At 48.9% G+C, this 22,873-nt stretch overlaps 1 protein-coding gene across 4 annotated transcripts in view; it reads left to right on the plus strand.

Annotated features, from left to right (window-relative positions):
* NR2F2 (nuclear receptor subfamily 2 group F member 2) overlaps positions 1-22,558 on the plus strand; it is a 33,107-nt gene extending 10,549 nt beyond the window's left edge. For 3 of the 4 annotated variants that reach the window (XM_008969887.5, XM_014341594.5, XM_034939478.2), the window contains exon 3: positions 2,363-3,829. In XM_008969887.5, coding sequence (XP_008968135.3) covers positions 2,363-2,637 — 275 coding nt within the window. In that variant the 3' untranslated portion in view covers positions 2,638-3,829. Of the gene's footprint in view, positions 1-2,362 lie in introns of all 4 variants that reach the window. The other variant, XM_034939477.3, reaches the window with a different exon arrangement.
* Positions 22,559-22,873: the final 315 nt, after the last annotated feature.

Here is a 22,873-nt window from a genome sequence, read left to right on the forward strand (position 1 = left end):
CCCTGGCTGGGCCTCCAGGAGATGCCCTGGGCAGTGGAGCAGCCCTGACATTGTCTCTGCAGGGAAAAGTTTGCCTGCTAACTCAGTAGGAGTTGGAGCTCCAGGCAAATCCAACCTGAGGGCAGCAATTTTCAAAATCATATTCTTATTGGAATAATGCAGACTGCCAGGAGAGGCGAAAAGATGTGTCAGGATGGGGCAACAGGAGGAAAGGGACCGTCATAACTCTTCAGAATGTCTGCAGGAGGTTGAAGACTCTGGCCTCTTGCTTCCCCTGCCCAAGCAAACACTTAAGGCAATTTTCAAACAACCCAAAGTGTATGCCAACTTGGGCTGGATATGGATGTTGCTAGAGATATAAAACCATCATTGACTGCATTATGCAATCTAATTAGTTTGCATGTAGTTTAACCTGTGTGAGTAATAGAGCTGATACTAATTAACTTGAGGCAAAATGATTTTTGAAAGTGTCTGGCTTTCCATTTTGGGCCACACCTGAGCTTTTTGGCTGCCTCCAGGCTGAGTTCAGCATAGCCCAGGTGGATGGAAATCACCAACCCCCTTTCACATTCTTGTACTAAGTTGTCAGCTGATCCTTTTGTCATGGCTGAGAGGGGAAAGGGGTTCCCGATTAAGAATAACAAACATTTGGACGTTAGCAGGGCTTGGAACCTAATCACCCACTACAATTTTTTAAGCTTGTTAACAGGAAACGAGGAGAGATGTGTAGTTTATGTGGCAAACATAAAGGAGGTCCACAATCTCTTCCTTATTGTTCGAAAGAAGTCTGGGGAACTAAGTCATTAGCTGAACAGCTTGCAGCTTCTTAGTCCTCAAACTGCTGTCTTGTACATTGCTGCTTTCCACATAAAACCTCCCAGCACAGGCACCCTAAATTCTGCCTTTGGAAGTCCTTAGGTAATCAATTAAAGGCCAGTGTCTGGGCGGGGAAGCCGTTTGCAGAGGTTTGGATAGGGATTATTTTTCTCGAGTGCCCCTCATACCTAGAACGTTTGCCTGCTGCAGATATACAGACAAGATATCTCCCTACCTCATAGCCACCTTCACCCCTGTCCCACAACCCAACACCCAGCCCACCTTCTTGGACGATGGAGGTAGTCGTTAATTTCTTGGTATCATTGCTAGCTCTTAGCCTTACCCTTGGTCTTTCAAGGGAAAAAAAATGCCTGATACTGTCGTTAACAGTTTAATTTATGACTATTTGCAAAATGTGGAGGCCTGTGTGGAGAATGCAAATCGCCTCACAAAGAGATAAAGGTTCCTGTTATCTGATTCAGAGGGAGACACACAGTTCCGAGGATGCCGAGGGAAGGAGTCCTGTGGAAACAGATCTTTTAGTTCCTGTCCACAGACACCTCTACATTCTGTAGACATGCAGAGTCCTAGATATACATATGAGGAGGTTGCATGTGTGTTCTGGTTCTTGGGGTGGAGGTGGTGGTGGTGATTTTCGAATATCTGTTTTAATGACTCACAATATGCATATGTTAACCCCAGTCTTGTCTGGGGAGCCCTGAAAGGTCAGGTCACAACCTGAACCGCCTTTACCAAGAAGCTTCTCATTTCAAAGGCACTTATTGTATTTTCACGTATCAAAAAAGAAAAGTGTTTTCCTGAAGATAACAGGGAGGGGGGATGCTTCTCGGAGGGACCTGGGTTTTAAAAAATAAAGGGGGGTAGGAGAAAAAGGGAGAGAGAAGAAAAAGGGGGAAAAGAAACAGCTCAAATGAACAGAGAGATCACGGTTTGCATGGCTGCCCTTCAATAGGCTAAACTGACAAGATCAGTTTTAAAGGGCCACTTAAATCAGTTTCAAAGACTGGAGAAAAATGAGTCGCCCTCTTTGGGGGGAATCTGAGGCTGGATCGTGGACGCCATTACTCGGGACTGGGCCAGGTTGTCCACCCCCAACCCCCAACCCCTATATAATTATAAGCCAAACTATTATTTACAGAGGAGGAGGGGAGAGAGTGCTGGTAGTTTTGGTTTCTTCTGTTTACTGACTTGGGCCAGATAGACCCAATGCACTTTTGCTTGGGCCTCTCAATGACCCAGGCTAAGGACTCGGGCAGTGAAAGCCTGTAGCACACTGAGCTATGTTTTATTTTAAAGCAAACACTTCTTCAGGACCATCTCTTGCTCTTTCTTCCCCCACCCCGCCTCCCCCCCTTAAGTTTTCAGTACATAGACATTTGCTCCAACTCCGGTTGGGGCAGTTTGACAGAGCTCTGTGCACACACCTCATGTGACCCAATTCAAACCTCTTAATCTGATGACTGAATTCTTCTTCTTCTTCTTCTTCTTTTTCTTCTTCTTCTTCTGTTTTTAAACTTTCTTCCAGATGCCTGTGGTCTCTCTGATGTAGCCCATGTGGAAAGCTTGCAGGAAAAGTCTCAGTGTGCTTTGGAAGAATACGTTAGGAGCCAGTACCCCAACCAGCCGACGAGATTCGGAAAGCTTTTGCTTCGCCTCCCTTCCCTCCGCACCGTCTCCTCCTCAGTCATAGAGCAATTGTTTTTCGTCCGTTTGGTAGGTAAAACCCCCATCGAAACCCTCATCCGGGATATGTTACTGTCCGGCAGCAGTTTTAACTGGCCGTATATGGCAATTCAATAAATAAATAAAATAAGAAGGGGGAGTGAAACAGAGAAAGAAAAGGCAAAAGACTGGTTTGTTTGCTTAATTTCCTTCTGTTAAGAAAGGATATAAAAGGATGTTACAAGTTTGCTAAAAGAAGAGAGGGGAAGAATTTAATGGACTGTGAATTTCAAAAAAAAAAAAAGACTGTCAAATGAACTTTTACAGAATGCATTAAAAAAAAAAAAAACTCCTGTGTCGGTCAGAACAACTTGCTACTTATCATTTTTGTATAAAAAGGAAATTAGTCTTTTTCTTTTTTTGGTAAATTTTTGAAAAATATTGCTAAAAGTGCATTTAAGGAGATTGGGAGACAATTAGCAGAATGGAGAAAGTAAGTCTTTTTTTTTTTCCAAATTATTAATTGTCCTGTGTCTATGTACCTCTAGCTGTTCTTTTTTGTACTTTTCTGGTTCCAAACCAGTTTATTCTGTGGTTCTATAATAAGTTTTGATATAATCTTGGCTTCTTAAAAACTGTGTATCATTAAAATATATGTTCTGCAAGAATTAAAACTGAGTCCATGAAAATATCATAGGAAGACATAAAACTTTAAAAGGCAACTCAAAGATGATGGAAACGCACTTACAAGTGGTGACCAAAATTTTTAGGTGAAGTCGAGCACTCTAATTAGAGAACTGGAGGAACCACATATAACACTTAACTTCCCCTACCCTGCCCCTCCCCAAAAGACACCATGACAAACCTAGCTTTTAAAAAATATTTTAAGAAAGAGAATGAACTGTGGAATTTATTGGCAGCCAAGGAATGTGTCCAAGACACATGCTGAGGTTTTGAATAAAAAGTGAACTTTTGTAATTTGAATTGGGTCCCGCTTAGTTCTTGAATTGTTATGAAAATCCTATATCTGTTTGTATATTTGCAAACCCTTTGTATTATAATTGTTGATATTTTCCCTTTTTAAAAAATACCATTGAAATCAGCATGACAAAAATAACACTGTTGGCACTTATAGGTAACGTGATTGATTCAGTATCTTAGAGTTTACAGTTTGTGTTTTAAAAAAACTGAAGGTTTTTTTTTTTAAGTGCAACATTTCTGTATACTGTAAAAGTTATAATAACTGAACTGTTTGGTCGAGTCTTTGTGTGTTATATTCCAAGGAAAATTGAAAGTATTCAGAAATTAAAATATTATTTGATATCTGAAACCTGGCTGTCCCCACTCACTGTCTTTACATCTAGAAGAGCCCCTGTGAGCTCTTGCTTAGCTGGCCGGGCGGGGGGTGGTGGGGGGGGGCAATTGTTTACTCCCCTCAGTCAGTTTGTTCAAAGGTGGACTACTGTATTTGCCTGTTTAATTTGGGTGTGTGTGTGTTGGGGGGGAGCTGAAGTTAATGGTTTATCTGTGGTTTAGGAAGTGCCATACTGATATAGTAAACCACCCCCATTCACCTAATCCTCCTTTTAATTAAAAATGGATTTTCCAGGAAAAAAAAAAGGCCCTTATATTTGTCACACTTAAGTGCCTGCTTAGGGAAGGTATTGTGAAAAAGTATTAGAAATCTTGAGATCAGTATCTATTTTATGATCAGAAAAAAAATACTCTTGTACATTTCTGACAGTTACTCAGAAGATCGTTCAAGCAAGCTAATCACAGCATTGTAACTAGAGGACAGTTGTTTGCAGTGAGTTTGTAGGTACGATTTTTAAAAATATTCTGTGATTCTACTCTAGCGTGGTTGTTGAGAGAGTTTCAAATTCAGTGATACAGGTTCTAAGACTGAAAGGTCTACTTTTAATGTATATATGATAACTTGCAGTTGGTTTCCCTCTCCCCTCCCCCCCTTTACCTTCAGTCTGTGAGAGCATGACCACAGGGTCAAGGGAATCTTTTCCATTGGAGTTATGTACATAAAAACACATCGACATTTTGACATTTCAGATTGTGTGGCTACAATCTGTACTGCTCTTGGGATCCTTTGTCCTTAGAAGCCAAATTAAGGAAGAGAAAGCAGGACAGAGAAAAAGAAGGAAGGAGGGAAACTTTACAGGGTGTGCTGATTTGGAAGTAGTAACTATTTCTTTTGGAGTCTTTTTTTCATTTTTCCTCTTTCTCTTTTCCTGGTTTGGAGGAAGCTCGGTGCTGGGAGCTTGCAATTTTGTTCTTATTCAAGGTTTCCAACCCACCCCCCCACCGCCAGTACTTCATCATGTTGTGGTTTAATTCTAATTGGTGGGGGGGGGGGGAGAGGACTAGTGAGGGAGGTGAAAGAACAGGGATCATTTTGTAAAGTGTATTAAACGTTAATATTCAGATCCAGTCAATACATGCAGACCAGTAAAATCTGATTTGTGCAGAGTTCTCCATCTGACTCTCACTTATTTCTGTAGATATATACATATATAAATACAAGTATGTTCTTACGGCACAGTATTGCTGACCTTTAGTTCGAGGTTTTGTCGGTTGTTGTTTATTTTCTTCCTCTTGCAAGTGCTATCCATGTGAGTGTGTGAAGTTTCTCTAATAAGTAAAACACAGGCCCTTTTCCTTGTTTGTTTTGTGTTAGTTTATTGTAAACAGCCATTTGTTGTAAATTATTATTGGCATTAAATTATAATTTATGATTTTCAAAGCAAAAGACAATCCCTGTTTTATTATGCTTTAAGCATGTGTTCTAGACGTTGGAAATCTCTCTCGCACTCTTAAGTTTCAGCAATGAGCTTGGGGTCTGCGAGGCAGAAAAACAGGACCCAAAATTTTTCAACCGGTTAAAACAAACCCCCTTGTATATGTTTAGAGTGGCCGGAGGAGGATCTGTTTAGAGTCTTGAGTTCGGTTTAAGTTTATTGCATTTAAAGAAAGTTTTTCTTTTCACGCTGAGTTAGAACAAAAGATCTTTGCTGCGACTGAATTGGACAAAAGACGAGGGCTGGGACCCAGCGAGCGCGTTGTGTGAAATTGACGAGATCTTTAAAAAAGCTGCTAAACATGGCGACTCTTTCCCTTTAAGTGTCTCTTTTTCCTTGCTGGGGTTTTTTTTTTTTTTTTTCATCTGATCTGAGCTCGCTTTATTTCTTTTCCCAACCCCGCTCCCCCTCCTCCTCGTGGCGCTCGGGGGTGTGAGAGAACCCAGTTAGACGCGAAATGCAACAATAGTGCAAGGAGAGAGAGGGGCGCTCGCTGCTTCTCGCCACTTTCAAACAAACCTGGGGGAAGATTGAGCCCGGGGGGGATTGCAGCCTGCTCGCTCGGCTCGCGGTCGCCCTGCCTCGGCCTTTCACCATTAGCTCTCCCTGGGCCGCGAGGAGCTGGGGCTCAAAGTTAGCGGGCGACGTCCGAGGCTGGTTCCGCGGAGACGGCTGGGTTAGCATCTAGCCGGCTGCAGGGACGGGGGCCTGGAGTTGGCAGCTGCTGCGGGAAAGTGCCTGCCCCCCAGCCCCCGCCCCCACTTACGTGCGGCAGAATTCCGCCAGCGCCCCGGGAAAGTCCGGGGTGCCGGGCGCGCGGAGCTGCACTCCTGGGATGTGCATTAAGCGGCGACAGGCGGGGGGGCGAGGGCGGGGGCGGGGGGCGGTCAGGGGGAGCTCGAGCGTGTGAAACTCTGCCTCGAATCTCGCTTTTGACTTGGTCCTATGAGCTGAGCCAACATGGCGTCTCCCACTGCACCGCGAGCGCCGGGCTGCCAGGCTCGGCAGGGCCGGGTAATAGAAAACACATTGGTTACCAAAAAGAAAAAAAGGAGGGCGGGGGGCGCTAAAGGCCATTCCGTCTGCAGGCAGAAAACCCTTTTTTAAACTCTTGCTGGCAAGTGAGTCCGGTCCTCGGTTCTTTAATTACAGCAACAGAATTCGTAAGGAAAATATTGGTAACGCTGTACCCTCTCCCCTCCCCCTCCCATATTCAGGAGAGTTGATTTCCTGTCTCCTCTCCTTCCAAGAACCAAATTAGAAAAATAAAAAGTCTGTATCCGCAAATGATCTTAAATGTTTGAATGGTATAGGGGGATGGGAAGAGGACGGTCTTTACAGACCTCGGTCAGTTCTCGCGCTCATTAATGCAGGGGCTGCGCCGGGGTTTGCGCGGGCCCGAGCGGAGCTGGGGCGCGGTGGGGAGGGCGGAATGCGAACCCCGCTGGACTTGGGCACAACTTGCTGCTTTTGCACGTCCAAGTTGTGGGAAAGGTGGCTTTCCGGGCGGAGGGTTGATTGGGGGGTGGGAGGGTCTAGCAGGGGCTGAGGGCCGGTTCCAGGCGGGTGGTCGCAGACCCTAGAAATGTGTGAGCCCGCGTGGACTGTGGCCCTGGCAGGAGAGCGACTGCAGCGGAGGACCCTCTTTCTCTAATAGGTTTGAGAGTGGGCAAGGGCGGCCGTGGGACAGACCTGGCCTCCTAGAGAGGGTCTTCTGAGGGCCTCTGCAGAGATAGTGGATCCGGGCCCAGGCCCCGTTCTCGGGCGGATGGGATATCGCCCCGCCACGTCCAGCTCCATCCCCAGCCCCGGCCTGGACAACCCTCTCCCTCAGCCGCCTGGGATACTCTCTGAATTCCAGGCCTCGTCAAGATTTATTGAAGTTGGGCTTAAAAAACGTGCTTCAGATGATTTTTCCCATTTTCTCAGATTTCAAAGGCTCCCTGCAGTGCGGCTGCCTAATTAATGGTGAAATTCAACTAAATCTAATTATGCAGTAATTTTAAAGCAGTTAGTGCTGGGCGTTGGTTTGTAATAGGACCTCAGTTTTTTAAAGTTTGCTTACTGTGTTGGTTTAGGGGAAAGCTATCTTTTGTATGGTAAAGAAAGACCGGGAAATAGTACTACTGGAGGAACCAGAGGGCTAAGAACCGCTCCCCACCCCACCTCTATCTCCATCCCCAATTCTATCTCGTTTTCCTTCTGTTTTTTCTATCCCAAGCACACGGTAAAAAGCTGAGCAAGGTGCTAACCCAACAAGGAGACCCTATTTCATAGCCAAAGGGGAAAGGGAGAATCTTTCATATAGAGACACAAAGGGCTTGGTATCTGTCCTGGAGGCCTCTGTAAATGCCCCCAAACCCGGGGAGGGATTCTCATCTCCTCTAGTAGAGAACAGATTTCCTCCTCTTAACATCCATTGTCATTAAGGCGCAAAGCTGACTCTTGGAGTTATAAATCTTATCGTCCTTCTGATAACACACTTGTAATAAGTTAGCGTCCTATTCAAAGTGAATTGTAAAACTGCCTCATTTAATATGGCATCTGTGTCATTAAAACTTTTATTTTTCTCCCCCTCGTGTCTTGCAGGTTTGGCCTTGGGGCTAGCGCTGAAGTCTCTGCCTATGGGGCCTCTGGGGTAGGGCTGAGGGGAAGAAAGGTGTGAAAGACGGGCTGCCTGGATTCAGCCTCTGGATCTTAGACCGGGGTGAGAGACCCGAGGCAGAATGGGCCTGGGGGGTGGTGTCCCTCTATCCCATCTCCCCCGGAGCGGCCCCCTCGAAATGACGTTCCTTGAAAGAAACATGCTTGTGATTAGCTAAGCAAACACATCTGCTTTCGGAGTTGGGCCTTCGTTAATTAGCTGAACAAAGGGCCGTTTTGCTTTTTACCTTTTGCTGGGGAGAGTGTGTTATTTCAGGAGTGTTGCGGGCCCTCCTCTTTTCAATTGCAGCCACGACGTTAATTTTATTGGGATTACTGATGGGAAATGAGGTGGCGCAGGCTTCCGAGAGGAAAAGCTTGATCATTACCCCCTTTGGAACTATATTTTTCCACCCAACCTCCTGCTTGAGAGGAGGGGGTGGGGGGCGAACCGCGCTGCAAGTTCGGAGCAATTGGAATCAGGCTCGCGGTGCGCTGATCTCGGGTGACAGAGCGTGTGTTGAAGCTGAACTCTATAATTTGCGCTTCTGTTCCTTTATTAGGCCTGGACAACGAACTAATGAGCTTTGGCCCAGTACAATGTCGCTTGTATTTATTTTCTTATGGCAACTTTGAGATAGCGGAAGTGTTCTTTACCAAGAGCCAGGGAGGGCCCGGAGTCCTGCCGGCTGCTGTCCCGGCCTGGGTCGGTGGCTGCGTCTCGGGGGAGCGAGGGCGCGGTGAGAGAGCGCGCGCAGAGCCGGCAGAGCTCGGGGACTGGGCTTTTAGGCGAAGCTAATGGGGCCCTCAGGAAGGCGTTAGGCCCTTTGGAGGCCCAGGCATCCCTACAGGAGCAGCTCCCTGAGGATGAGGTCGGGGGGTGCGGGGCAAGTCCAGGGCAAGTTCCCAGGCACGAGATGATGGAAGGCGCGAAAGTGGCATGGCTTCCTCCTGGCTCAGAGCAGGGGGTCCTTCCTCAAAGACTGCCAGGCCAAGGAACCCTCTGAGCAAGCAGATGTACTCCGCCCGGTGGCCTGGGCGTCTGCTTTCTGCTGCAGGAACCTGGCCCAGCTCTGTTGCTCTCTGGGTTGGGGGTGAGGTGGGGTGAAGAGGATGCTTTAAAGGAGTTCTTGGGGTCCTCGGCATGCGGGGACTCCCTCCCTTCTCTTTCTGGTTTGGCCACTCCAAAGGGTCGAAGTTGGAGAGGCCTGGAATAAAGTGAAGAAGCAGTGGGGGTTGGAGGGACAGAAGGGTCGGCGGAGGCACTGCGGCGTCCCTTGTTCCCGGGCAGAGAGAATACGAGCCCACCACGGGGGGATTGTGGGTGGGGGGCAAGGGAAGGGAAGCCCCAGGAACTGCGAGGGGAGCGAGTACTTCTCTCCGCAGCCTGCCACTTCCCGAGGCTCCCGCCAGGCAGCCCTCGTTAATAACGCCTAGACACCGTGCCCCTGCCCGCCCCATCTCTCCTTGCCTCTCCTCACTTCATCTCTCTGCCTTACCACCCCCTCCCCACCTTTTCCTTCCTTCCTGCAAATGGGTGTTAACGTGGGTCTTTATGTTCTGTCTATAACTAGGATGTAATCACGCACCCCATGCCTCTCTCTAAAAGCATTTAATAAATGTCTATTAAAGCGCTACAAATGTAAGATGAATTTAGTGGCGCGGCTGCCTCCCTGAATCCGAACGGTAATGATGGATTTATCAACGGGGATTCGCCTGCAGCCCAGCGAGGGAGGTTTACTCAGCAAATATGTCGGCGAGCACCCACCCAAATGCAATCATTTGACCCCCTGCGGACGATAGCTGCCGTGCCCCTTCCCACCGCTGGTCCTGGTTGGCCAGGGTCGCTCGGGGCCAGAGGCCGGCCCGGATGACCAGAGAGGTGGCCTCACGGATCCCTTGGCCTCTCGCCCCCTCCTCTGTTTCCTCCTCTCAGCTTGAGGCTCTCCTGGCAAGGGGGATCGATCTGGCGTGTAGGTTTGGTGGGGAGGGAGAGGGTGGTGGCGGTGCCAGAGCACAAGATGAAGTGTGGGCTGTCTTGGCGTTGCCAGGAGACATCAGTGGGTGCCATCATGCCCTTCTTAGTTTGGAAGGGGCACAATTGTACCCAAGTCTCTGAGTGTGAGCTTAAGTGCCCTGCTTTTGACCAAATCTTAGTGTCTGGGATCGTGGCTGACTCGGCCCAGCCCTGGGCCCCATTGTAGGAAACGTGGCTGTAGGACAGAAGCCTGTGGTGCCCAGCCCCTTGGAAGGGCTCAGGTGTGCCCAGAGCGAATGCCTTGCCTGCCTATCCTCCTGGGGCTCCCTAGACCCCAAGCCAAAGCAGAGATACCTGTTATCAAAGGTTGGGGAAGAGCCTCCAAGGCAGGGGCAAAACTTCCATATCTCTTTCCCCCAAACGGATCTAGCTTCTCCTTCACCTTCCCCCACCGAGGCCACCCGGCCATTTTAAAGTTTAGTGGCTGTGGACTTTTAGAATTTGGTTTGGGCTGTGATCCTTACCGCACAGACCCAATGACCACCACCTCTTTCTTTTTGTCTTTTATCTGCTCTCCTTTTGAGGGGGAGGAAAGTGCTGGCCTGTTCCATCAAGCCCAGTTCGCATTTGCTTTAGCCTCTGATTTCTCTTTCTTCTTTGGAAATTTCATTGAGATGTCTCTGTACTTCGCTTGTCAGTTATCTTTGTTCCTTTTAAATAAAGGGCTTTTAAATGGACTTATTGCTCCCAGCGTGGGTTCCTCTCTCTAAATGTTAGAAAATTGTGCCATCTACCCGCTATGCTGAGTACTGTCACACTCGGAGACCTCGGGGACCTCCGGGCAGGCTTCAATGCTGCAGTGTCAGGGGCCGCGGGCAGCAGGAGGAGGGGGCGGCTCACGTGGATTTTTACAGATCTCCGCCTGCAGCCGGCCCGCGTGGCCACGCCAGGGCACGGCCCGAGACGCGCGCAGCCGCCAGCTTGATGGCGGCCGCGAACTTGGCTGCAGCGGCAGATCTCCGAGCAAATCGCAGGCGTGGCTGGGACTCTTCGCTTCTGCAGGATACAGCTGGCCGAGGGGGAGCCGCGGGTGGTTTTGGACCCCAACAGCAACTGGGGGTCAGGGATAACGGAGGACAATGGGAAAGGGAGAGCTGCCTAGGAGGGGGAGAGGGGTGGATTTTGCCGCGCCGCTTTGGAGCGCTCCCACGGCGTCTCCAGGCCGGTCTCTTTCCTTGGGGGATGCCAGGCTAGGGGCAGCGGAGAGCGAAAGCCGCGGAGTGGCTTCCCTGTCTCTTGGCCAGAGAGAGTTCTGGCCAGGCAGTTCGGCTGCAACTTTCAGATCCATTTTCTCTGGTGGAGATATTTCTGGTGTCTTTTTGTAGGCCAGACTTCTTTCCTTTAGGGGAGAGTGGTTTAGATGGACCGAATTTGAGCAAATCAGGTGTCTGATGTGGGGTATCTTCACCCCAGCCCCGCCTCTGCAAAACACCCATCCGCAACTGCAGGCTCTTTTGAATGAGTTAAAATGGATTAACAGTTTGGATTTTATTATGTGGCTCCCCCTCACAGATGCCTTTTTTGTTGTTGTTTTTTGTTGTTTTGTTTTAACCCATTAGGAGTATTAGCTAAGATTTCCAAGTGTCAGTTGGGTATTTATGCTTGTGGGGGAAAAAAAATCTCCGATACGGTTTATGACTTTTATTACATGCTTCACACTGTTCGAGAAATGGAGTTTTAAGCAACATACAATTAAATCTATATTGCTCTTTGGAAAAGGGCCAAGGAACTCAGCAATCAATTAGTTTAGATCTTTTCATACTTGTTGCTAAAATCAAAGTATAAAACTACAACCCTGGCTATACCTAAGAATAGCTTCTTTTCCTATTTTTTTTCAAGTCATGTAGCTAACACGTAGGAAATGGCAGCTGCCTTATTTTCCCAAGTTTCTTTTTTCTGATTCTTCTGCATAGATTAGCCTTTAAATAATCAAACTATTTTCTCTCCCCCCCCCCTTCTCTCATTGCAGTTTCTCATCTGCCTTTATCTGCCTGGTTTAGTTTTTAAAAATACATTTATTTGTAATATGTATTATTTTTAAAATAAATGTTCCTTATCCTCTCTCTTTCTTCCCCCTCCCCTTGCCTGGCAGTAAGAAGGGAAACGATGTTGTTTAATAATCACAATAATACAGTGCTTTCTAGACAAAGGCAAAATTAAATTTTTTATAACCACAACAAGAAGGGAATCAACCTCTCTTTCTCTCTCTCTCATCTCTGTCTCTTTAAATAAGCAGCTTAGGAAATAATCTCCCGCACTGAACAGAAACTGCTTCCTCCTTGAAAATGCCACCGTTCCCACCTCCCTGGCCCTCTCTTGGCCAATCCCTTGGGCTGTCCGCTGTCTGCCTGTCCAAGACCCTGGTTGGGGTGGGGGTGCGCCTATGGAGATCCAGGGGCGTAGTGAGAAGGCAATGGGGTCTCGCTCGCCTACGTGCGGCTGCCGAGGCGGGGCTGACAGCAAGTTCTAAAGAGGGGCAGCTAATTTATTAAGTAATTCTTACTCCGCTTCAGCATCCTCTGCCTACAGCTCCCGAGGCTCCGGCGAGGAGGGGGAGGGGTCTGGGGCTGTGCATCTCCCCCTCCGCATTTCCTTCTCCGCCTTCCAGGCTCCGCCAGCCCCTTCACCAGCCTCATCACTAATTAAAACGCCCTGTGGCTTTGGGACTGAGTAGGCCGGTCGTTGAACTGTCATCTCCGCCAGGATGGGAAATCTAGAACATCCCCTCTTCTGCAAAAAAGGTTCCGAACCCAGTGAAGTGATTGGGCGGAGTGTCATTAATCTCTCTCCAGAAGCTTTCCTTTTCCTCCTGGGGAGTGAGGACTCCGGCCTTTGCCTCCACCCAACACGGTCGCCCGGCTAGGCCCCACCATCCCCACTGTCGACCCCGCCGTTGTGCCCATCCATATGCCCTAATTGTGCGGAAGGTCTGGGAAACATTTTCTTTGCGCTAATTTTATATTTCCCCTTTCCCCCTTGCAACATTAAACATAATTTTGCGCTGTCACTGTCACTAAGATTGTGGTTTGCTGATGTCTCTACTTGGAAACATGACCCCTTCGCCTCCAACAGGGAGTCCTCCCCTTGCTTGCAGCCTCTAGTGCGGCCCCTTCTCCAGCGGGGACTTCAGAGCGTTTATGAAAATGCTGGGGCGGGGGGTGAGGGGATGGGGAGGTACTGATAGTAGTAAAGGCCAGAAGGGTTCCTACCAGAACCCTACAATCATTCCAAACCCTCTTTTCCTATGACAGCAGGAGCAAATGTGGTTTTGATGTGCGTTTGGTTGTTGGCTTGTTTGTTTAATAAAATCCGTGTGTGTGTGTGTGTGTGTGTGTGTGTGTGTTAATGTCTCAGTGTATGTGACAGGAAACCACTTTCAGAATTTCCCTTTGAATTTTTTTTGTTTGTTTGTTTTTGTGTCTGTCCTCCTCAACTTCTCTCTTTTCTTTATTCCCCTCCCCACTACATTTTCTCTGGCTAAGCAATAATCCCCTGGCCCAGTGGCCATGCTCCTGGAGATAAAATCCATTTATCCCTTGTGTTGCCTCACTGAGGCCCGGTTATCCAGGGCCTTTGGCGACAGACTGGAACAAACAGAGATGAAGATATTTTTTCGTTTTCCATACCTGCTCCTCCCTTCCTTCAATGTGCCAGCCTAGAGGGGCTCTGGAGTTGAACAAATGTACCCACAACTACAAGTTTGCTCTGGCGCCTGGTTGTGGTCCTAGTTGCTATTTGTTTGTCTCTTTGGAAGGAGCTGTTAGTTACATTCTGCTCCCCACAACAGTCTCAGAGCTTGCTTGCACCAAGGTTGGGAGGTTTCAGAGCGATTATCTCATTTCGCTGGTGCAGAGAGAAGCTGCTGGCAGCCCCTGGATCAGACATTCAGTGGAAGGCCCATGTCACAGACCCAACCCGAAGGTTAATTTTCCCTCATTAGCATCTCCATAGTCTGCTCCTTGCAAGGGATCTCAGGTCCTTGCTGCTATTTTCTCCCTTCTCACTCTTTCTGACGAATTCACTCTCACTCATGGTCTCCTCATCACAACCTTACATTCTGCCAGGTTCCTATTGAATCCATAGACTGATCGCTGAAAACCCATTTCATCAGTTTCCAACCAGTATGCCTATTTTTAATCCTAGAGCCCCTCTCCTCCATATGTATCTCTCTAGCCTCAATGCACCTCATTTACAAAGTGTTCTGCTTTATCCAAATTAGTTCACTTCCCCCCTTTTACTTTCTCATACCCCCTCATTCTTTCATTGAGTTCTAGCAAAAGCAAAAGATACAAAATGGCAAAGTTTGATGGGTTGGGGGAGACCATCCCAGCCATTTAGAAAGAAGCTGGAGGTTTGTAATGACAGAAAAAAAATGACAAAGAAAAGAGAATTGCATTTGTGGCTAAAGTGGGAGAATGTGTTTGTGTGTCTATATCTCGGTGTGTTTTTAAGATTTCTTTGAACTGCTTTTGTGCTGACCCAACAAAGGCATTTGCCGAAGCTAGTCACGGTGTAGGAACTTTGAGTTAACCTCTTATATCAAATGAATCCTTTCATTTAGAGACCAATAAATCTCAATCTCTAGCTACTTTTTGTAGACCCAGCTTGGGTTCAGTGAGACAAAACTGGGGCTTATAATACAGACCAGATAAAGTTTGCAAAAGTTGTTTTTTCCCCTCCATCCTTTTTTACCAACCTGAAAAATTTCCCCATCCAACAAATTAAAGCTCAGCAAATAAAAGTAGCAGCTCTTCCTCAGTGAGCAGAAGGTTAGGAATTTCTTCAGCATTTCACAGGAAAGCCTTTTCACTGAAATGGTTTTCCAAACTCAGAGGCCGAAAAGATTTATAGTTCTTCAACAAGTCATTATTTGGGTGTGTTTTTTAGGTGGGGCTGAGACAATCTAATAATCAATGTAAGACGGGTGGGTGGGGGGATTGGCTATGACCAGAAGAAGAGTTAACACCAGAAACATGAAAGCCAGTCTGGTCTCCAGGGATTGAATTTGGGAAAGAGCCTGCACACGGCTGCTCCTGGGCCATAAAGAAATACATTGTTAACAACAACAAAACAGACAATGCCCTGAGCTCTGCCTGGATTCAGAGCTGAGCTACTTTCAAGATATTTTAGCAGCACTGTTCATTTTGATGGGGTTTCTGGGCCATTTGAAATTCAACCTTTAGCCAGCCTGCTCATGGGGTATGGTTACAGAATTCATTTTCTGATTTACTACCCCTCCTCCTGTATTTTCTTTATTTCCTGATGGCCTCCCATGGGGTTAATCTTTTTTCCCTTTCTTTTATATTTTCCAGTTTTGTTCTCCCCACAAACGACTCAGTGTTTTTCCTGTTTCTACTGATCACTCATTTGCTTCCTTTCTCTCTTTCCTTCTTTAAGAGCCAGAGAAAAATAAAAAGAATGAGAAGGGGATTTCCAAATCGTTCTTTTCTAAGCATTATTAATTACTGTTACAAGGCAAAAGATTTTTAACCAATAACAAAGTTGTAAATTACCACTGACTTTCAAGTATTTCTCATTTGTCAGCTCTGATTGATTTGATTAATATTCCACTCTGAAATAATTTCAGCCGCACTTATCATCAGTTCTACTCATGAAGCAAAGAGCAGACTATCACTGCTGCAGGGGATCTGACCACTCTGTTTTTACTCTTAATGTGAAGTTTGGGGTTTTGTCCTGAGGCCCGAGGTTCCGGGAAGGTGTACAGGCAGTTGAGTTTCAGGGATGAACTGGACTGGCATATCTCCATATATTCAGTTATTTATATGTAATTTTGAAAACTTTGCTCAGGAACCTATTTGTATTGAAAGAACAAAACGGCATCATTTCCTTGCTCTCCTGAACATTTTTTTTAAACTGAATATTCAAGGCTGAAGGAATGAATTTTTAAACAGTTCCTAAATCCAAGAAACTCATTCGAACCCTATTAATTCTTATCCTACTGGATAGCATTTCTGAGAAAGAGTGGGCCTACTCTCTGCTCAGACCTATGGGAGATTCGGGTTACTGGTGGGGAAAAAAAGTGTGTGCAGGGACAGGAGGGTGGGAGGGGCTCAGCACAAGACAGGGGCAGCCAGAAGACTCCACTTTTGGGGAGTGGGGTTATAGTTTCCCAAGGTCCTTTTCCGTGCCATCGTCATATCCAGAATGTAATTTTTGAAGCTATCAATACCCGCTGCCTCCAATACCTCTCGAGTTTTAATCTTAATTATATTATTAAGTGAAGTACTCTGCTGTCAGGGCGTTGAACATGATTTATGACGTCTGACTATTAGGGGATCGATTGTGAATATCGCCACTATCATCTATCAATATTCTCAAGCCGGGGGTATTTCTCGCTCCACGGTAGTTATTTGTAATACCGAAATGATAGACTGCAGGAAAAGACTACTTCAGAGGACTCGCTTTTCAGGAGCAGCAGAGAGTGTGGTGAACCAGGAGACTCGGAGAGTTCCAACCACATCTGACACCCAGAGAGAGTTTAAAGTTTTTTTGTTTCTGTTTTTTAAATGTAAAAACCAGTGAATTCTCCCGTGGGGCTAGTAGAAGAAAGCAAGCCAGAGTCGTTTTTAGAGAAAGGAGTAACCTCTGCAGGTCGATATCAGGGGGCGAGGGTTTCTAGCTGCCAGGTGATTTGCAATCAGACTAGAAGGAAAAAACCAGCAACCAGGGGCCCCTTTATAGCAAGATGGCTGGATGAGGGCTGCAGAGGGGTGCTGGGGGTAGACTGCGTATTTCTGCAGCAGATGCCCGGTCGTTATGCCCGTGGATTCGGAGGTGTTCAATTTCTGGGATCAATTAAGACTCGCTGGCTGAGCCCTCGCTGCATCGCCGCTTTCACCTGCTCCTGCTTCCTCTGCATAGGTGGAAGCCCGTGCGAAAGACCTAGTGGCCAGGCCCGAGGGAGCCTGAACGCAGAGGCCTTTTGTCTCCAGACAGAGAGCAGCGCCTGCTTTTTTCCACCCTCACGGGGCACGGCACTGGGTCACCAGCGAGTCTCAGCCCCCAGCGTTAGGGGGATGGGAGGAAGAGTCAGAGAATGGAGCAAAACTCTCCCGTTCTGGCGGCCTGGAGCTGGAGGCTAGAACACCCCGGGGGGGTGGGGCGTGGAGAGCGGCCTGAGTGCCGCGCCTGGCCCCTGCCCTGGGTGCGCACCAGGCCGCGAAAGCCGGGGGCCGCCTTCTCGGCTGCTGAAGCCCGGGAGTCAGTCAAGCGCCCTCTGGCACCGCGAGGGAGGCGCACCTCGCCTGGTGCAGCGTTGCCGCGACCCGAGCGGGAGGAGGCACAGGACGCAGGGCTCCTGGCCTGGCTGTGGGCTTGGCCTCGGCGCACTGAGCGCTCCCCATCTGCCCGAGCCTGGCCTCCGCGGCCCTCTCGGCCCAGTCTACGTTCGTTTAAGGACTTCAGCGCGAAGAAGAGCGAACGTGGCTAGAACCTGTTGACCTCCCCTCTGGCCTGGAAGTCCGCACAGCTCGTGGCAACACTGGACGGACTGGTTGTCAGGGGACGACCGCGGGCAGGTGGGGAGGAGGCCTTGGTCTGGCTCCTGGATTCCACCCTGGGACGGAAGGGGAAGCGGAAACCTTGACCTCAGCCACGCAAGGACACCTATCTGGCTGTCTGCCTGCCCTGGCCCAGCCACCCGGTTCAGAGGCCTACCCTTGGCCACAGTGGTTTGTCCTCAGGCTTGGAGTCCCCAGAGATGTGGACACAGTGACTGGCACATAGTAAGCGCTTAATAAGTGTTAGATTGGCGGTGTCAATCATTTTTAGGCACATCCGGTTTCCTCCGTGAGCATCTCCCCTCTCACACACATTTATTCCAGGCCAACAACATGCCTAGCTAGGTCCTTAAGCACCGCCACTCATACCCAGAGGCCCATCAGCTGCCTCTGCTCCCTCTGAGCCCTGGAGCTGCAGCCTTCCACCCTTGACATGCGGGAGAAAGCCAGAGGCCCCTAGAGTCCCCCCCTCGGGGTGTTTTCCAGGCCTGGGACACCTGAGCAGGAGACACAGAGGCCTGAAGAAGGGTTAGCAGGTCCCTAATATGCCCCATCCATGTCAGCACCAGAGGAGGAGAATTCTGGTTAAATAAGAATATTCTGGACAGGGAGATGGTGGTTGGTCAGTTAAAAAAGAGAGAATCATTCAGTAAGGGATGCATGTGTGGGAAGAGTGGGGGGCACCTAGGGGCAGGCTGACGCAGAAGAAGCAATAGAGGCTGAGTCAGAGCACCGCAATGACACCTTTTTCTTCCAGAAAGAATTCTTTAGTTAAGCCTTTAATCGGCCTTCGGTGAGCAGTGAGTTGTGGGACGTAGTGCCATTAACTATACATACAATGTTCATGTAACCAGATTTTAATCATTTATGATCTTAATAAATAAATATGCTGCCTTCTGATTCTTTTTACTATCAATGATATTAATACTGTTGTTGTTGTTTAAACGAGATTTTAGTCCCGGTTCGTCCCCAGAGCGGCTGCAGGAGTAGTGCCCAGGACTGTTGTCACCTGCTGTGCCGTAGCTCAGACTTCAGCCTGCTCAGCTCCTCTTCCCTCTTCCCCAGATCCCCCAGGCTGATGGATATTCTTCGGCCGGGGCCCTTTTTAAAATGACCAATGTGTTATCAATATAGGCTACCCATCCTTATCATATAGGCTACCCATCCTCTCTTCGTTTCTAACCATTTTGCCGTGCGAAGAGAGAGACCCAGGCGCAGGCCAGGCGGCGCGTGTCACTCGGTCTGAATTGCACCGTAATCGCCAAAACCTTGGCCTAATTTGCAGCTAATAGATCTCGAGCGAGGGAGTCGGGAAGAAACCAGTGGCTTTGGAGGGATCGGAAATTAAGGGACTAGAAGAAGGATGTGATTCATGTTATTCTCCCCCTCCCCCTCCTGCACACGACCATGTGTCTCCTGGCTGGGCCTTTGGGGACGCGGCCCCTGGCTTTCCCTGGCCTGTGTTCCTGTTGTTCGCTTCTGTCCCAGCGGACCACTGTGTCTGGGGCGCCGCGCCCTTCGGTGCGCTCAGACCTCGCGCCCTCCGACCGGCTTCTCCCAGTCCCCGGGAGGAGGCGCTGTGCCCGGGCTGGCCTCTGGTCCCTCCCAGCCGGTGTCCTGGAGCCCCCATTCACAAAACCCCTCCTGGAAGAGGACACACACACACACACCCCACACACACACCCCACACACGCACTACGAGAAGGGGAGTTTGATCTTGTCTCATTGGCGTCTCGGGTCTGAAAGGAAAATCGTTTGGGTAAACAGCCAAGCTTCCAGGCTTAACGCCCGGCTCCCGCCCCCGCCCCTCCATCCCCTCCTGCCTCCCCCACTCGCCTTCAACCCCACCCGCCACCCACACTCGGCTCCGCAGCCGGGCCCCGAGCGAGCTCCGCGAGTCCTGGCGAGAGCCGAGGGCTCCCCGGGTTCAAAGGGCCGCAGCCCCGAGGCAACGCCCTCCTTGCTGTGCCCCGGGGGGCAGAAGCGGACTGCTGGGCGGTGGGACCGGCCTGGGCCACGGTAGGAACCGCGAAACCTCCCGCTTCCCTAAATAGAGCTGGTCTCGGGGGAGGGCGCCGGGGAGTTCGGAGCCCGGAGGGACATTTTTGCCAAGACCGAGCGGAAGCCGAGCCCGGGCGGCTGGCTGCGCCTAGGAGTTCCCCCACGGGTCCGACGGGGCACCCTGGGCCCCAGCAGCCCGTCACAGGCGTTTGCACATTTGTGTGCACGAGCACTGGCGGGGCGTTGAGCCTCTGCTAGCCGCCTCGGGCTCCGCACACCCTTGGGTGATTACCCGGCCCCCGCCTCCCTCCAAGCGACCTCGGCTCCAGGAAAAGGCTTTAATCTGCTATTAAGCGTTTTCCAAAGTTTCTTTCCAAAGGAGAGTTCTTCACTTAACTGGCTGTAAACATAATTAATAGTTATTAACATGCAAAAAAACCTTTGTGGTGTTTAAAAGGATAATGGTCTCTCTCTAGCTCACACTCTTAAGCATGGAGAGAACCTTGAAATCTGAAAATATCCTGATTAGATTATTAGAGCTGATTATACAGTGATTTTCCTCGTTCTCTAATGACATTCTTCTCTCTCCTCCCTTCCTCTGTCTCTTGTTCTCTCTTTTTCTTTTTCTCCCAGTCTCAATCTCACTCTAATCCAGGAGTCATTAGCAACACCCTCTGGCTACATGTTTTGCATCAGTGAAACATTGTGACATAGTTGTAATACAAACTCAGCCGCCTTGCACTGCATCTTGCGGTAGGAAGTGTAATAGCAACAAAAATCATTTTTCATCTCCAGGCATTATTGGGTGAAAAAAACCCCAGAAAACCTGAATGTGAGAAGAGGAAGGGGTGGAGAAGAGAGAAATGAAGGGAGAGAAGAAGGGGGTGGAGGGGGGGAAGAGAGAGAGAGACAGAAAGAGAGAGACACACAAAACCTTTTCCAGTTTAGAACTCCTTTTCCAAACTGTAGGCATGCAGATTCACACCCATCATTTTCTATGCCTTCCTCTCCTCGGTTTTTGTCCTAGTTCCTCACTGCTGGCCCTCAGTGGGCCCCAGGACCCTCTTGGGAATTCCCTCTGAGTTCCCATTATCTCTCATCAGCTGCCTTCTCCCCAAGTTCGCACCAACCCCCACCCCCACCCCCATGCCTAGGCCTCAAGACCCCCAGGGCCCGGGCCACCCCTCCTTAGCTGGCAGTTACTAGGGATGCTCACTGAAGTCCTGCTAGGAAATTGGGGCCTTTCTCCTGTGTGGTCTCACAGGAATCTTTCCTAGCCTGATGGAGAAGAGAGAAACCAGCCAGAAAGCCAACCTGGCTATTTTCCTGGCGCAGCCGTGTAATTTCTGAGCAAGATCTGAGAGCTTCTAATCAGCAAGGAGGAGCCCTGGTTACAGGGAGAAGGGGGCACTCACTCTATCCCCTGCCTACCCTTTGGGGGCTCACCCCGCTAACTCAGGGGACTGCGGAGTTTCAAGAAGCGATCTCTATGTTGGGATTGCTCAGGCAGGGAAATACAGGGGCTTATACAACACCAAATAAACTCTATCTCCACCCTATAGTCCCCAGTTCAGCTCCCATTATTTGTAGGATCCACAGAGCTCCTTTTAAAAAAAAGGATTTGAACTTTGTAATAAAAACTACATTAAATAAAGGTTCTGTACCTCCCTTCAAAACAAAGAAACCACACAAATCCTCACTGGACCATGACAGACATGCTGTATTTTTAAAACCATGTTTGGCATGTAACATCTGTTTTAACTTATAACACCCATCTCTGGGATGGTGCACTTTGAAGACACACTGAAGCAAAGGCTCACCATATAAGTGGGTTAAATTTTCTGTATATTTTATGGTCGTGTGGATATAAGATTGCGGCAAACCTGTTAAGTTATCAACTGGATAAAATAGTGTCAAATGCCCAGTTGCACCTTGGAAAGAGAGGCTGTGTAATTTGCAATTCTTGCCAGTTGCTACTTTCACAGGCGGATAGGTGTACGTGTTGGGGGCTATATTTTGTGGTTATTTAGTCAGCAAAGCCAAAAGCTGTGGGTACAGTGTCCCAGTAGGCTGGAGACTGGCACTGCAGAACCCCTCTAATGCTGGACTGACCAGAATAAATGAATTTTGGTGGAAATCATAATTGGGAAGGGATGACTTTATAGGCACCACCTCATGGGAGACATCTGCACTGGCCGCAGCTGAATGGCCGGAAATACACGGGGCCCGAACTAGTGGCTTCCTAAAGACCCTGTCTCATTTATTTTCTCCTTTCTAGGAAAGCAGCTCCCCAGCTTGAGTGACTACTTTAGACTTGGTGAAATTGTGCCTATATATTTTTCTCCTTCTTCTGTTATTTTCCCTTCATCCCAATGCAGCCACTGTGGGATCTGTCGGTCACAGATAATGGTTTTTAACCCGTCAGAGGACCTGCGCGTTGCGGCTTCTCTGAGGGTTTCGATTACGGAAAAAGTCCGGGTGACGTACAATTCGGCTGCCGCAGGCTGGGAGGCTTGGCGGCGTCATTCCAGTTTCTGCAGCGAGGTGGCGCTCCAAGGTACGGCAGCGCGCCCGGGTTTTCGCCACCGAGCGCATCCGCCGCCGCGTCCACGCAGCGAGGCAGCGGCCACCGAGCAATGTAAACTCGGGGTTCCTAAAGCCTCTGAGCGGAACATCGGGAGCGCTCAGACCCACCTAGGCCGAGCGGTCCGCAGGGTGGGCGAAGGCCTGAGGCCACGACTGGGGAAGGCTGGCGGCGGCGGCGGGGAGCGCTGTGCTGGCGAGGCCCGCAGCACACTCCGCGCGCCGCCGCTCGGGGGAAATCTTCGAAATTCCCGGGCGGGGCGGAGGCTGGGGCTGCAGGTCCCCAGGCTCGGGGAGCGGCGCGCTGGAGTCAGCCTCGGCCCAGGCACACCGAGCAAGCGCCCAATCCACCACAAGCTCAGAGACGCAGCTTAGGGTTTTTTGTTGTTGTTGTTGTTCTTTTTCAAAGAAAAAAATAAGGAAAATATGTGTTCTATCGTTGTCCCCCAAACTAAAAAAGAAAAGATATATAGTTTTTGGGTTTTCCTTTGCTTTCTTCTTTTCTTTCATTTCCTTTTTCTTCCCTTCCTTTTCCTTTTATTTTCTGTAGTTTTTTTTTCTTACCTCTCCTTTCGCTTATTTTTTTCTGTATTTTTGCTCCTATTTCTTAGAACTGGTTGTGTGTGTGTGTGTGTGTGTGTGTGTGTGTGAGAGAGAGAGAGAGAGAGAGCTTGAAAGAGGGAGAGAGAGAGAAAGTGAAAGTATTACCACCGGCTGGCAATACTAGAAGGCTTGGGCAAATGGTAGCAAAATTGGAGAAACTATTTCAATTTATTGAA

The sequence above is a fragment of the Pan paniscus genome, chromosome 16 (assembly GCF_029289425.2).
Source record: "Pan paniscus chromosome 16, NHGRI_mPanPan1-v2.0_pri, whole genome shotgun sequence".
Classification (NCBI taxonomy): domain Eukaryota; kingdom Metazoa; phylum Chordata; class Mammalia; order Primates; family Hominidae; genus Pan; species Pan paniscus.